General features: G+C 39.9%; 1 protein-coding gene and 1 long non-coding RNA gene across 3 annotated transcripts; both read right to left on the bottom strand.

The window, feature by feature from the left end:
- Positions 1 to 109: 109 nt before the first annotated feature.
- On the bottom strand, positions 110 to 8,499 carry LOC117320519. The gene is made up of 3 exons (XR_004531072.1): positions 8,224 to 8,499; positions 264 to 349; positions 110 to 143 (listed from the first exon to the last, which is right to left on the bottom strand). It is a non-coding gene; the product is annotated as an uncharacterized LOC117320519 (long non-coding RNA).
- LOC117320518 lies at positions 421 to 8,210 on the bottom strand. 2 transcript variants are annotated; one of them, XR_004531071.1, is made up of 3 exons: positions 8,025 to 8,210; positions 994 to 7,546; positions 421 to 515 (listed from the first exon to the last, which is right to left on the bottom strand). XR_004531071.1 is itself a non-coding variant. In XM_033875096.1 (2 exons), the coding sequence occupies exon 2, from the start codon at positions 7,310 to 7,312 to the stop codon at positions 1,367 to 1,369; it is 5,946 nt and encodes a 1,981-aa protein (XP_033730987.1). In that variant the 5' UTR covers positions 7,313 to 7,546; positions 8,025 to 8,210; the 3' UTR covers positions 421 to 1,366. The 2 variants fall into 2 exon arrangements, 1 of the variants encoding a protein (XP_033730987.1); XM_033875096.1 differs by having other exon boundaries at positions 421 to 7,546.
- Positions 8,500 to 15,172: the final 6,673 nt, after the last annotated feature.

Raw genomic sequence — 15,172 nt, forward strand, 5'->3', positions numbered from 1 at the left:
CTGATATCAAAACAGTTGAAAAAAAAAATTTCTTTTGGCTTCTAAAGTGGAGAAACAGGTGAGTATCTGGCCATTGTAGCCCTTAAACCCATACTTAATTCATTTTCCCCAATCTGGATCTACAGTGGCAGATTCTTGGCTTCCTGGTGGAGAACGGGGTACTAGGATTAATTATTAATCACATATATTATTATTGACAATTCTAACAAGAAATTTTCATGTTACATATTTCGCCCTGTGAAATGGATTTATTGTTGAATTACCTCTGAATGTAGTTGAACACTTGGTCCAAAGACAGCAATGAAACAGTGCTCCACCTCATCCACGGGACAAATGGAAGTGCCATGACCTGTTGTAGGCGTCGAGTACGCCTCGAAATCGCTCTGGCTATCGTAAATAAATGAGGTCAATTCCATCTTCCTGGCTTCATCTGTGTTTATTATCTTTGACATCAACTACATACAAGTATAGTACAGGTGTATTGACTCAGTGATAGTTCTACGTAGATAGATTGACTGTAACGAAAAGAAACAGTACTTATTAGACTAATTAACTAAGCAACAGTTACTATTATGCCTTATCATCTATAACACATGACGAGTTTGATCTATAGATGAGATCGAGACAACTCGCCCTCTACTATTCAGTATACAATACACATGACTTGACAAGACTAGGACGTTTCGGCCCAGAATGAATTTAACCGAACCTGATAAAAATAGCAAAATACAATACTATTACGATACTATTACTCTTACACATTTAAGCGAGTTAAACAGCAATGAAACAGCAATGTATCAATCATATCATAGCATACAAATACAGCAGAAATCAAGTGATAGACTAGAATGCACGAGGGACTTGTCGTCTGTCCACGGTTCACTGACATATTTATATATTGGCCGAATTATCCAAAATGACATTATAACATGATGACATGGATTCCTAAACAAGCATAAATCATATTCAAATCATTCAACAGTAATTAGTTACCGTATCGTATCCTACGATAGTCCGAACGAATCTTCTCATACTCAAAACATGTGCTGCGCTTGGATAACGCTATCCCATAATATTCGTCTATACTAAAACCGGAAACCAGATAACCGTATTTTCCGGAATCTTAACAAAATTACCACAAATGAAACTAAACAATAAATTCAACATAAAACTAACATTTAGGCCGTAACATACCGGCCCCTTAATCGAGGCTTCAACCGAGATTATCAATTCGCAAAAACGGCCTAATAACCATCAAACACATCAATTAAATCATTATGCTTAATCATACAATAATTACAATTACAAAAGTACATCTGATATTTTAGTTCGAATTGTCCTTTCACTCAAGCGTTCACCATATCCATTACTCAATGTCTGACTCGAGCAAGAGCACGAGTTTGGTCACTGGACGCGTTAACACATTGGAAGGGGTCTTAACCTTCACGAATCGCACAATGTCATGTTTGTCTTTCACAACTTCCTGAATCCTACCGGTTATCCACGCATGCCTAGGTGCACTATCAGCGATCAGCACAAGATCTCCAGTCTGCATATTGCGTCGTTTCTTCATCCATTTCTGGCGGCCTTGCAGAAGCGGCAAGTATTCCTTGGTCCACCTATTCCAGAAAATATCTGAAAGGTACTGTATCTGTCTCCACCTCCTTCTGGCATAGTTATCCGTGGCGACGAATGTTCCAGGTGGGAAATACTCTCCAGGCTGAAGCAATAGCAGATGGTTTGGGGTCAAAACCCGTAGGTCAGTTACGTTATCCGATGCTTCAGTTAACGGGCGTCCATTTAAGATAGCCTCTACCTCACAAAAGAGTGTCTGAAGTCCTTCGTCATCCAGTTTCGCATTCTGCTCATGCATAACAGAGTACAACACCTGTCTCACAGACCTAATGAGTCTTTCCCAGACTCCGCCGAAGTGAGAACCGGAGGGAGGATTGAATTCCCACTGAATGCTACTCTGCAACATGTTATCACGAATTTTGTCTGTGTTCCATTTCTGAATATTTTCCTTCATTTCTCGTTGAGCACCGACAAGGTTGGTTCCGTTATCCGATCTAATAAATACAGGTTTTCCTCTGCGAGCGATAAATCGTCGAATGGAGTTGATGCAAGAATCTGTATCGAGCGACGCAGCAACTTCTAAATGGACCGCACGAGTCACAAGACAGGTAAACAATACCCCATATCGCTTTACCACACTCCTTCCACGTTTCAGTTCAAAGGGTCCGAAGAAATCCATCCCAGTTCTGCTGAAAGGAGGCTGATCAGCTGCGAGTCGCTCTGCGGGTAAGTTTGCCATCTTTTGCTCAACACATGGAGCTCTGTATTTCCTACAAGTCACACATTTGGAAAGAATAGATTTCACCAGAGTGCGAGCACCAACAATCCAATATTTTTCTCGAATGAATGCAAGAACAGTGTTCTTTCCTAAGTGACCACATGATCTGTGGGCATTATCCACAACGAGTCTCGATACGACAGATTCTCTAGGCAACACCACGGGGTGTTTTGCATCATACGAAATTTCAGCTCTTTCAAGACGACCTCCTACGCGAATGACACCATCTTTAACAAAGGGGTCCATCTTGAATAATTTCGAAGTCTTCTTGAGTTTTCGCGACTGAACACCATTGCCCTGGTGAAGGACCTTGCTTTCGGCTGCGAAGTACTTTCGTTGCTCATACTTAATCAACGCGGCTTCAGCTCGTTCCAGAATATCCACAGACAGGCACGCTGTACGAAGGTTTTTCTTTCCTTTGAGAAGTCTATCCTGTCTCTCTTTCGACAATGTTAACTTTATTTTCTGGTCGCGTTTCACAGGATCAGATTCTGAACTGCTGATGTCCTGTTTTATCTGCCGGCTCCTCTCAACAGCTCCCTGCAGGTTGTCCATAGCTCTCATAAGCCATCCAGTAGCTCTCCTAAGCTTATTAAAGTTGGAGTAATAGTCGAAAAGATTTTCGACACCACTGTTTGTGTCTAAAACAACTGATGTAGCGCACGCAGTCGTCCTTATTTCAGGATCATTCTCTTTATCCGTGATCTTAACATCCTTTTCCACAACGGGCCATTCACGTTCGGATTTCCAGAGGAACATTGGTCCACGAGTCCACGAGTCAGGCAACTTCGAAATGCTCGTTCCTCTTGATGCAACATCAGCTGGATTCTCCTTAGTGTTGATGTAATACCAGTCATCTTCCGACGTAGCTTCGTGGATAAGAGCAATGCGGTTAGCTACGAACGTGTGGAAGCGCAAATTCTTGTTTGCGATATACCTTAAGACTGAAGTGCTGTCAGTCCAAAAGAAGAATCGATCTATGTTGTAATTCAGCTGTTCTGTCACCATCCTGACCAACTTCACTAGAGAAGAGGCAGCTGTAAGTTCCATCCGGGGTATAGTCACTGCCTTCAGTGGTGCGACTCTCGCCTTCCCGAACAAGAACGAGCAGTGGATCTTTCCAGTGACATCAACGAGTCGAAGATAGAATACCATTCCATATCCAATGTCACTTGCATCTGCGAAACCATGAAGTTGACAGGAGGTTACCTTGCCGAGGTTTTTCCCTTTGTAACACCGATCAATGGTAACATGCTCTAGTTCAGGTAGCTGAAGCAGCCAATCGGTCCAGTCCTTCAGATCTTTTCCTGTGATCTCCTCATCCCATCCCTTACCATCCCTACAAAGTCTTTGCAGAATTGACTTGGCCTTAAGAACAAACGGGGATGCAATTCCTAAAGGATCGTACACTGAGCTGGTTACTGATAGAATACCTCTTCTAGTAACGGGCTTGTCTTTCATCTGAATTTGGAATCCAAGGGAGTCATTCTCCATGAACCAATAAACTCCGAGAGCTCTTTCGATAGGTGGCTTACTATCCAGACTCCACAACTTGACTTCTTGGGCACGATCACCCTCTGGAATAGATTCCACAACCACATCACTGTTACTCGTCCATTTGGTAAGTCGGAATCCTCCGGATTTACACATTTGAGTCACATCATGTATAAGACTAATCGCCTTCTTCTCTGTAGCAACGGAGGTCAGACAGTCATCGACATACATATTTCTTTTCAGTGTGTCCTGAAATTCTTGGGGAAACCGTTTTTGACTGTCCTCTGCAGTTTTCTGAAGAGCAAAGTTGCAAACACTGGGAGATGATGAGGCTCCAAACAGGTGAACCGTCATCCTGTAGCTCCTTGGCTCATTCGCAGTATTCCCGTTGGGCCACCAGTAAAATCGCAGATAGTCTCTTTCATTTACTGGGACTTTCACCTGATAGAACATCGCTTCAATGTCTCCAATGACAGCCACTGGTTCCTCCCGGAATCGCATCAACACACCAAGAAGATTGTTTGTAAGGTCAGGTCCCTGGAGTAAGTTGTCGTTAAGGGAGACACCTTGATATCGCGCAGAGCAATCAAACACCACTCGAATCTTGTTCTTTTTCTTGTGGTATACACCATGATGAGGAATGTACCAGACCTTTCCTTTGTCAAATCCCACAGGTGCTGGTTCTGCATGACCTTTCTCCAACAGTTTTTCCATGAAGGCAGTGTAATCTTCTTTGAACTTGGGATCTGCCTTGAACCTGTTCTCAATGCTGCGTAATCTCCGTTTAGCCATTACCGAGTTATCAGGCAAAATAGTGACTTTGTTACGAAATGGCAACGAAACGCAGTAATGTTCCCCATCCTTATAAATAGAGTTTTCAGCCATATCCAAAAATTGTTTGTCCTCCCTCGAGTTTTCTTTTCTATCGTCAATAAGACGCTCAGGGAAATCGAGGTTCATAGATCTCTTAACCATGTCTTCGATGTCTTCTCCAGACTCATCCTGAATGTGAACTCTGTTGACTTGTATAGTACAGCTTTCTCGAAGAACATTCCAGACCACCCATCCAAGCTTAGTTCTTGTAGCATGTGGTGATCCACTAGGGCCTGCAAGTATCTCAATAGGCGAGTAGGCATCTGGTACGTTGCTGCCAATCATCAAACCTATCTCACAGTTAGGCTCAGCTAGTGAAACCTTTGCTAAGTGTTCCCACCTTGACACCTCTGCTTGTGTTGGGATGTGCTTCTTAGACACGGGCATTTTCTCCTTCGTGAACACTCGCGGAAGATCAATAGCATTTTCCGAGTCAATGTCACTTACTTGCAGTCCACTGATGGAAAATGTGTTCATGATAAATGGCTCACCCATTGTACTCAGTGTAAGCTGTGTCTTCTTACCTCTAGCTCCAAGCTGTTTCATAACTGTCTCGGTGCAAAACGAAGCGCTACTACCTGTATCCAAGAATGCGTATGTCTCTATACTATGAGGTTTATCACGCAAGCGAATTCTAACTGGGACTATCGCCATGGCACAAGACACATCCCCCTTTTGATCTTCTTTTGCGATAGCATAACCAGTACTGGCATTCGATACACTAACAACTGACGAGCTTTCTTCGTTGTGTAAGATAGATGGATGACTTTTTTTGCATATGCCGCACTTGGAACGATTACGGCATCTCTTCGACAAGTGGCCTTTCTTGAGACAGCCAAAGCATAATCCCTTTTCTTTAATGAAGTTGACTCTTTCGTTCATAGGTTTGGCAGTTATCTTTTTGCAAGTATCCAGAGAATGGGAAGTAGAGTCACAGAAGAAACACTTATAATTCGGGGCTGGAGGAGGTACGGTGTCACTGGTGCTCTTAGGTATAGAATCTGTAACAATCTCTGGAACTGCATTGCTGGAACGTGCAATCTTTTGCGGAGTCTTTGGTCTTGAAGTCCCAGTGGCAATACTTCCATACGTAGGGTCGTTGATTTTCTTAGCCTCTGTCTTCACAAACTTCACTAAGTCCTTGAACCGAACCTTCCTCTTTGCTTCCTTGTACTTATATACTTGGTTCCTCCATTTATCATGCAGATAGAAGGGTAGTTTGAGCATTAATTTCTTAATATTGTCCGAGTAGTCAAGAACGCCATTTGATTCTGTGCCAACTGCATTATCACACTCTACAAGAAACAAAGAGAAGTCATCGAGTGCCTTCGGGTCTCCAGGACGAATGGTGGGCCAGTCTAATGCTTTCTTGATGAAAGCTGTCGCTATAACTTCCTCATCGCCATAGCGATCCTCCAGCTGACTCATGGCTGCCTTATAAGCCTTGTCGCCGTTAAGATGGCTGAATCCTGACACCACTTTATGTGCATCTCCGAATGTAAGTTGTTCAAGGTAGTTCATCCTTTCATCGTCATCATCAGTGTTGATTACAACTTTCGAGTGAAATTGACGAATAAATCTGCGATATTCTAGAGGATCTCCACTAAACTTCTTTACCTCTGCCACAGGTTTTCTTAAATGTTGAACTACCGACTGAACTACGGTTTGTGAATGGGACGAATCAACATATTGTTCAGGTAGTGTTCTCGATGACACTTCTGCTACACCAGTCGTATGCGGTCTAGGTCTATCATATAGGACTGGAGGGGGACTTGCACAAACACTTTCATCTGTAAATCGTACAGGCAATGGTCGCGGCTTAGGGGAGGTAAATCGCGGTTGCTCGAACGCAAGAGCCTGGTCAACTGAAGCATTAAGATTTTCATTTGAGTCGTACTTGTCGAGTACTCCGCTTCTCGCTTGAGCGACAGCTATACCGGTATCAAGTTCCAGCTCTTCCTCTTTGAGCTTTAGCGACAACTTAGCTAACTCAATTTCATGTTTCTTTGATAACGCTAGTTTCCTTGTCTCTAATTCTACCCTAACCTGTTCTTCTTTGATACGTTTCAGAGACGCGTATGAACTGGCAGTACTGGAAACGGATACATTATCCTCGGCTTCTGGATCAGTTTTCTTTATAATGCCTTGGTCTATTTTCTCGCCAGCCACACTCAACTCTTCGGCTACAGATAAAGTGTTCTTACTCAATGTCATAGCACTCCGCGAGGAAATGTAGTTCTCAATCCAACTTTTGAATTCTTTCGCAGAACCATAATTCTCATTGAACCTTTGAGCAAACTCATCATGCTCATGGGAAGAGACTTGGGGCAGCAAAATGTCATACAGTTCCAAATATTTTTCGAACTCACTCATCCACATCCTGTATTTTTTACGCACAATATCCAAAGGTTCGTCATCTTCAGTGGCTATTTCTTTTAAATATCTTTCTGACCTACATAGAGACTTGTATTTTTTGTCAAGCTGTTCCATATTGTACTGCATGCCTTTCTCACTAAATTTTCTGGCCCGTCCAGAATCTGAATTTAAGTCATACATGTAACCTTCTACAGCTTCTCTGTCTCTAGTAGCCATCTTGTTCCAGATCTGTATCACTTAAAAGCTTGAAGATCATACCTCTTACATCTGGGATGATACGTCAATGAATGTAGGCGTCGAGTACGCCTCGAAATCGCTCTGGCTATCGTAAATAAATGAGGTCAATTCCATCTTCCTGGCTTCATCTGTGTTTATTATCTTTGACATCAACTACATACAAGTATAGTACAGGTGTATTGACTCAGTGATAGTTCTACGTAGATAGATTGACTGTAACGAAAAGAAACAGTACTTATTAGACTAATTAACTAAGCAACAGTTACTATTATGCCTTATCATCTATAACACATGACGAGTTTGATCTATAGATGAGATCGAGACAACTCGCCCTCTACTATTCAGTATACAATACACATGACTTGACAAGACTAGGACGTTTCGGCCCAGAATGAATTTAACCGAACCTGATAAATATAGCAAAATACAATACTATTACGATACTATTACTCTTACACATTTAAGCGAGTTAAACAGCAATGAAACAGCAATGTATCAATCATATCATAGCATACAAATACAGCAGAAATCAAGTGATAGACTAGAATGCACGAGGGACTTGTCGTCTGTCCACGGTTCACTGACATATTTATATATTGGCCGAATTATCCAAAATGACATTATAACATGATGACATGGATTCCTAAACAAGCATAAATCATATTCAAATCATTCAACAGTAATTAGTTACCGTATCGTATCCTACGATAGTCCGAACGAATCTTCTCATACTCAAAACATGTGCTGCGCTTGGATAACGCTATCCCATAATATTTGTCTATACTAAAACCGGAAACCAGATAACCGTATTTTCCGGAATCTTAACAAAATTACCACAAATGAAACTAAACAATAAATTCAACATAAAACTAACATTTAGGCCGTAACACCTGTCTTACTGCGGTGTAGGCCTCAGTCTTCTGTATGTAGTCAATATATAATTTTTAGTGTTATAGATCTAGCACTTTATTTGAAGTCTTGATATTTTTCATAAATGCATAATTATATACATTGTAGTTTAACTACATCATATATGAACCAAAAGAAACTGAAAACAAGAAATATCTTTAAAAATGATAAACAACATAGTTTTAATGCTGGTGGTTATAATGTAAAACTGCTGGTGAAATAAATTAACGAACTAATTAATAAATGCGCAGTTTCAGCACGGATAACAAAATTATATCAGTTTGAATCATTTTTGGTGATAATAAGTCTGCATTTGAATCAGGAATATGATTTTATTAATGTGTCATTTGAATAGATACATCCACTTATTCAGCTTGCATTCAATCTTAATTTTGTTTCGTCTTTAACTGCATGTCTGCATTTTGCATTTACCGCTACATTGACCAATCACATACTTCATCTTGACCAGTAGCGCCACCTGTTGCGTCATATCCGGGAACAAAAGAAAATTATACGGCTATGCCGAAAAACCCCAAAAACTGTGAATGGAAATATAATGAAAGCGAGAGGTTTTGACGTCACATCTCGTAGGTGATTGTAACATGGCAGGCGTAAACGTCCCTATAAAAATATAAACACATGGCGGTTGAAATAGTATCTCTTCAATAAAAATCAATCTTTATTTATTTTCTCATTCATGCAGGTCGTTGGTTTTTACTTACAATCAGATATGTGAAAATATTCGACCGTCTGTCTCCTGGGTACTAGCTGGCCTACTAACTGACCGAGTACACTTGTGTGCCTACATTATGTGTAGATATAATGTTTTTGTTATAATTAATAGGCTCTGGTGGCATTCAAAGTCGATGTTAAATGAAATATATTTCTTTTGGGGGATTTTATGAGAATTATAATAAACAATTACAACATTCAAAATATAGATCTACTATCGAGATAAATTGGTTGTGTATTGTGTCGGTATGTACGAGTTGTCTCCCGTGATTACGGAGATAGCCGCTTGAGGTACCAAACGATTGGTTCCGCAATGAAATCCTATAGCTGATGCTATAATGTGAGGCACGCCTCCCATAAAAATGATAAGCACCATGATGAATTGAAAGAAAGAAAACCATGTACTGTAACTACAATTTGTGCCATCATTATTTGGCAGAACATTTTCAGCACAAAATCCACTAAAATAAGATTACCACTAAAATATGTACATTTACAGTATAATATATTTAGCTCAGCCAACGACATTTTAACTCTGAATATTTCCCTTTAACTTCATTGTGAGGAGGAAGAGATGTATTTAACATTTAATTTACTGTATCACAGAAAAATATTATTAAGAAATGCAATAAATACAAAGTCTTAAGTCAGTTAAGTAGAAAATATTCTACAGTTACTACAGTCAGTGCTCTTTAAGATATACAGAGCAACCCGCTTATTTGCATAGCCCTTTTTCCATGACAAAATATGCAAATAACCGGAGTATTCGTATAGGCGGAGTTGGGTTTAGGCCCCTCTTATACACTATGTAGATCGTCAGGTAGGTACTCAAAACGGGCGCTATATGATTGTTTACGTTATTTGCATTAAAAATATAATTAAAAAAACATTATTTAAAATATAAGAGTAAATACGAAATAAATGGGTTGTTATTCTTTGTAAATGTACAAATATTTGCATATACTTCATCGTTTACTACTTGTCACTCCGAGTCTGTGGGTCCGATATCGGTCATACACGCGTGGGTTGGCACTACGATGTACAATGTGATCGTTTCAATTAACATTCATTATCGTCTCGAGATGCGTTTTGTTCCTGCTATGAGTATATTAGTTGTTAAACAAATCTCATCAAAAGATGAGGCATATAAATATTTTATTCAGTAATTCTTCTTCACAATGCTACTGATATGGTCTGGATAATAACTAAATGTCGATATCGATGCATCGAACATAACCTGTTTTGACGAAGTGGGAACCAATGATTAGATAACGTTGTACATCGTGTCGAATCAATTTGTAAGTTAAAACACTTTTCTTAAAACTTTTATTACGGGAAAATCACAAAAATACCCTAAAATCAATTAAAATTTTTCGATTTTTTGGAATTTTTATATGCATATAAGCGGGAGTCAGTGTTTTAGTCGATGCAAATACACGGGATTAAAATACAAAGATAAAGAAGAAGAAAATCGGGACCTGAGAATTTTATGCAAATAAACGGGATATTCAAATAACCGATATGCAAATAAGTGGGCTCCTCTGTATATCAACATACAAATTTCAATGGCTGTTGAAATATTCTAGCAACAGAACTTAACATAGCGTCTAGGGGCTATGGTGGCTGAGTGGTTAAGGTGTCCTGACACTTTATCACTAGCCGTCCATCTCTGGGTTGCGAGTTCGAAACCCACATGGGGTAGTATATTTGCCTAGTACCGACCATAGGCCGGTGGTTTTCTCCTGGTTCTCCGGCTTTTCTCCACCTCAAAAACTTGGCACACCCTTAATGACCCTGGCTATTAAAACGACGTTAAACAAAATAAACCAAACTAATACGAAGTCTTGGCAGGTTTACTTTAAAGGATAAAAGGATCGCAAGCAATGAGCATACCTTTCTGTTACATTATTTAGGACATAACATGTTATTCTCTGTGAACAATTGATACCTGCAGAAGTTGACATTGTCGATAAGTAGCCAGTGACCGGCCTGTAATGCCTGTACCAGCACGCTGTCAGCCCACTTAAATGCCCCGCTGCCTGACCCTACATAGGTCAGCGTTAACTTGGAGGTCACCTCTGACTCCAAGTCTGTTACTGTCTTCAGAAATTCTGAAATTATTAGAAAATGTCAGTCACCATACTAAATAAATTAATCAACTTATGTAATTTCAGAACATGTCTCACTCAATTTGTACAGTCAGGTACTTTTTTAGCCACACCAAAAAAGATGTACAAATGTACTGAATAATTATTAAATTTTTGCTACTGAACAAAACAAGCATACTTAGTCTCGGTAGTGCTAAATCAATACATATCCCCTACCGTGCCCTGCTAAAAACAGTAAGCGACTTTGACCATGACCCAAAAATACATGAAACTCAAACTTGTTCAAGACAACATGGTCTTTTATCATTGTGTTAAGTTTGATAAAAATTCCTCGAGGAGTGAAACTGCTAAAGCGCTGACAAACTTTAATTGGGCACTATGTACATATTATGCACAAGACGGATTGAGAGGAAACCTAATTCCCTCCGTTTCACTTAAAACCATTTAAAGAAGATACCCATTACATATTATATACAACTTCTAACTGTTTACAATAGAAATGAAAAAATAATAAAGGGAAACTTGTCAATGTATCTTAGGCCTGTAATCAAGATACCTGTATATACATTTATCGTCTGAGGAACAAGAGAGGCAGCCATTTGAATCTTTCAATTGAATAGTTAAACAATTTACAATTTGTCATTTTTAAATACATTTTAACATCAAATATAAAGGAATTTGAAGTAAGAATTCTTGTTATGTCCTTACCGGCTCCTTTATCAGATGTCTGAGTCTGGAGAGACTGCTTAATGTCACTTATGACCTCTGTCAGACATGTGACCTTGACCTTGACAGATTCTAGCTCTTCTACACTCGACAGTTTCATTCCAAACTCTGAAACAGTTGCCATCTTGTTGTCAACAAAGATTTTAGCCAATAAAGGAAACTGACCTCCACGTAAACATTAATGACTCTGAAATAAATCTCTTATAACCCTGTATTATTAGTTGGGTCATGTGATTCAATTCAGCAAATCAAAACATTAGAGTCTCAATGGAGGTGTTAGAGTAATTAAACTATTTGTTGATTGTCACATGATACCCAACGAACCAATAGGATTTCCACCATAACTGTACCGACCCGCATCTTCACACTGCCTGAAGCTGTTCCAGGATTGTTGCAGCCTCCCTGCCATACTGACATGTTGACCTTGGAGAAGCAGGATGGTGGTATCCAAGACAACAGATTCGGTTGTGTAGACGAGTTTCTCTACATGGTTCTGGATATCTGCCTACAGTAACAGGAAATAGTCAGTAAACACATCAGAGAGGACAGACGACACTGGTTCTGTCAATCTGTGGTACAGATTTTACTACACATTGTATACAATGATGGCATGATGTATTCATATCACCTATTACAACCTGAGACATTTAGCAAGAAAGTATGGCAGAAAAATAATCGTTTCTGTGTGATGTAGACAAAGATATCTCAACCCTCTGGATAAGATTTTTCTTTAAATTTAATAGGAAATTATCACCCCTGTGATGTAGACTAATAGAATCTTTCACCCCCTTGGGGGTGAGACAGGGGATTCTCAACGTGAGGGGAAGATTATTAAGTTGCCAAACACGAGGCTTGCCGGGTGTTTGGCAGCATAATTATCTTTCCCCAAGGGTTGAGATTCCCCTGTCTCACCCCCAAGGGGGTGAAAGATTATTTTTCTCTTACCCTGTTTATACCCTCTTATGTATCTAATATTGACGTTACATCAATGCAAGGTTTGGTTTGGTTTGGTTTACTTTGTTTAACGTCCTATTAACAGCTAAGGTCATTTAAGGACGGCCTCCCGTATGTGCGACATGCATGCGTGTGTTGAGTGCGTATGTGTGTTTTGGGAGGCTGCAGTATGTTGGTGTTAAGTCTCCTTGTGATAGGCCAGAACTTTTGCCGAATTATAGTGCTACCTCCCTGAAGCATACTGCCAAAGACATCCAGCAGCACACCCCACCCGGTCACATTATACTGACAACGGGCGAACCAGTCGTCCTACTCCTTGTATGCTGAGCGCTAAGCAGGAGCAGCAACTACCATTTTTAAAGACTCTGGTATGTCTCGGCCAGGGAAAGAACCCAAAGCCTTCCTCACAGGGGCGAACGCTCAACTAAAGGCCAAAAGTGAGGCAGTGTCAAGGGAGACGTTAGGAAGAAAAAGTTCTTAAGAAAGAAGAGAAAAGATAAGATCCCAAATTTAGTCGCCTCTTACGATCATGCAATGGGGACATCAGGTACAATTCTTACGCCCTACCTGCAGGGCTGTCAATGCCAGGAAATGTTGATGTGACCTGATTGAATTGTCAACATGACGTCATTGTGTAGTCACCGTGACATCATGGTATTATTGATGTGATAAAATGAAAGTGTTGAGAACATGCAAAAAGTATATGTAGCTTATCTTTTACCTAGAGTGAGATAAGGAAATCTCACCCCAGTAAAACTGTGGATATCCCTGTCCAGGGTAAGAGAAAAAGATTATCAGTCCTCTGGATGTGGCTTTACTGGTTTGAATTAATGACAACAGAATCTACTAATCTGCAAAATTCGTTTTCAGTCCCTACAATAGGAAACTATAATACAGTGGACCCTCGATAATCCGAACACCTTCGTTCCCAGTCCAAACAGTCCGGATTAAGAGTTTTCCGGACTGCCGAATTTCGTGTACCAGGTCAAAAAATTGTCGTGTAAGAGTTATCTCCCTTGATTATATACAATCCGGGACGTTTCATAAACACGTCTAATTGTCAGATTTTTTAACAATAAATATACTTATGTTTCTGATATGATTCTTGTTTTGTTTTGTAGAAAGTAAAAAATAAACTATGTTTTTAAAACCCCAAGCTATCTATTTAAAAGTAAGCGACACCAGCGAGAACTACCCAAGATGTCCGATAATTATTAAACCCGTATTCACTTAACAATGTGACGCTTAGTTAAGTATCAGACGACTATTGACTAATTTGTGTGTAATCAACCCAGTTCTTGTGATCACTGCTTAATACGTAAATGTGTATGTAATTGATAACATGCATCTTTCAATGAGTCGTCGTTTCACGTAACGGTGTTACAAAGCCGATATCCGTGTTTACCCAATACAAGTGTTAATGATGTTAATTACCAATCATAAATTTATTACATGTATTTGAGATTGATTAATTATCGTATCACGTACTGTATGTTTGTGCATAAATTCTGTAACATTTAGGTCGCAGAGAAAAAGCAAGGTACCTTTATAAAAACAAAAGCTACACATTGTAACACAGGTAAACAGCCGGGGCTATGACCTGGCAGCGGTCGCTATGACTACGCACAGTGTCAAGCGATAGTCTGTACAGCTGTCGACACGGGTGACTTGCCCCGACATTTTTTTTTCTCCTCGTGGTGAAAAAATCGTCCGGATTATTGAGGGAAATTTACTAATGAAAAGTACGTTCCGTTCCCAAAATGGGCTTCCGGAATCGGAATCCGAATTTCCGGACTGGTGAGTACAAATAACGTTACGGAAATCCGTTCCCGTGCATTTCTGTCCGGACTGCGAGTTTTCCGGACTATCGGCGTTCGGATTATCGCGGGTCCACTGTATATTGCTGCATTAACTTTATAACAAATTGACAGATTGTACAACGGATTACTGGAGTACTAAACCTCTTCAAATCTGCCCAGTAGTTCTGTGGTGTCCATGGAACAGTTCATTGCTAGAACATGTAGGTGATGGCCGGTCAAACTGGACAGTAGCTGGACCAAGCTGGTCTTACCACAGGACTGAGGCCCCACCTGGTGTCAAATTATAAATTTATAATATTTACAATATTTATCATATCTTAATATTTGTTATACTGCTCACAAAAATGGAGGAAAACATTATGGGTTATTCCAGTAAAACATCTATCCCACTCCAGGTTTGGTTAAGGGGTACCAACTATAGAATTTATTAAATGAATTACTAGAAGTAATAGGAAGGAAATCCAACCATGGATACAAGTGATTTATTTTGGAGTCCTGCGGGGTCAAGTGGATATCTTAATGGAATAGCCCTAATCAAAAGACTTCCTGCTGGAACTGACATAACTGGTCTTACCACAGGACTGAGGTCC

This window comes from Pecten maximus, unplaced genomic scaffold (genome assembly GCF_902652985.1).
Source record: "Pecten maximus unplaced genomic scaffold, xPecMax1.1, whole genome shotgun sequence".
Lineage (NCBI taxonomy): Eukaryota > Metazoa > Mollusca > Bivalvia > Pectinida > Pectinidae > Pecten > Pecten maximus.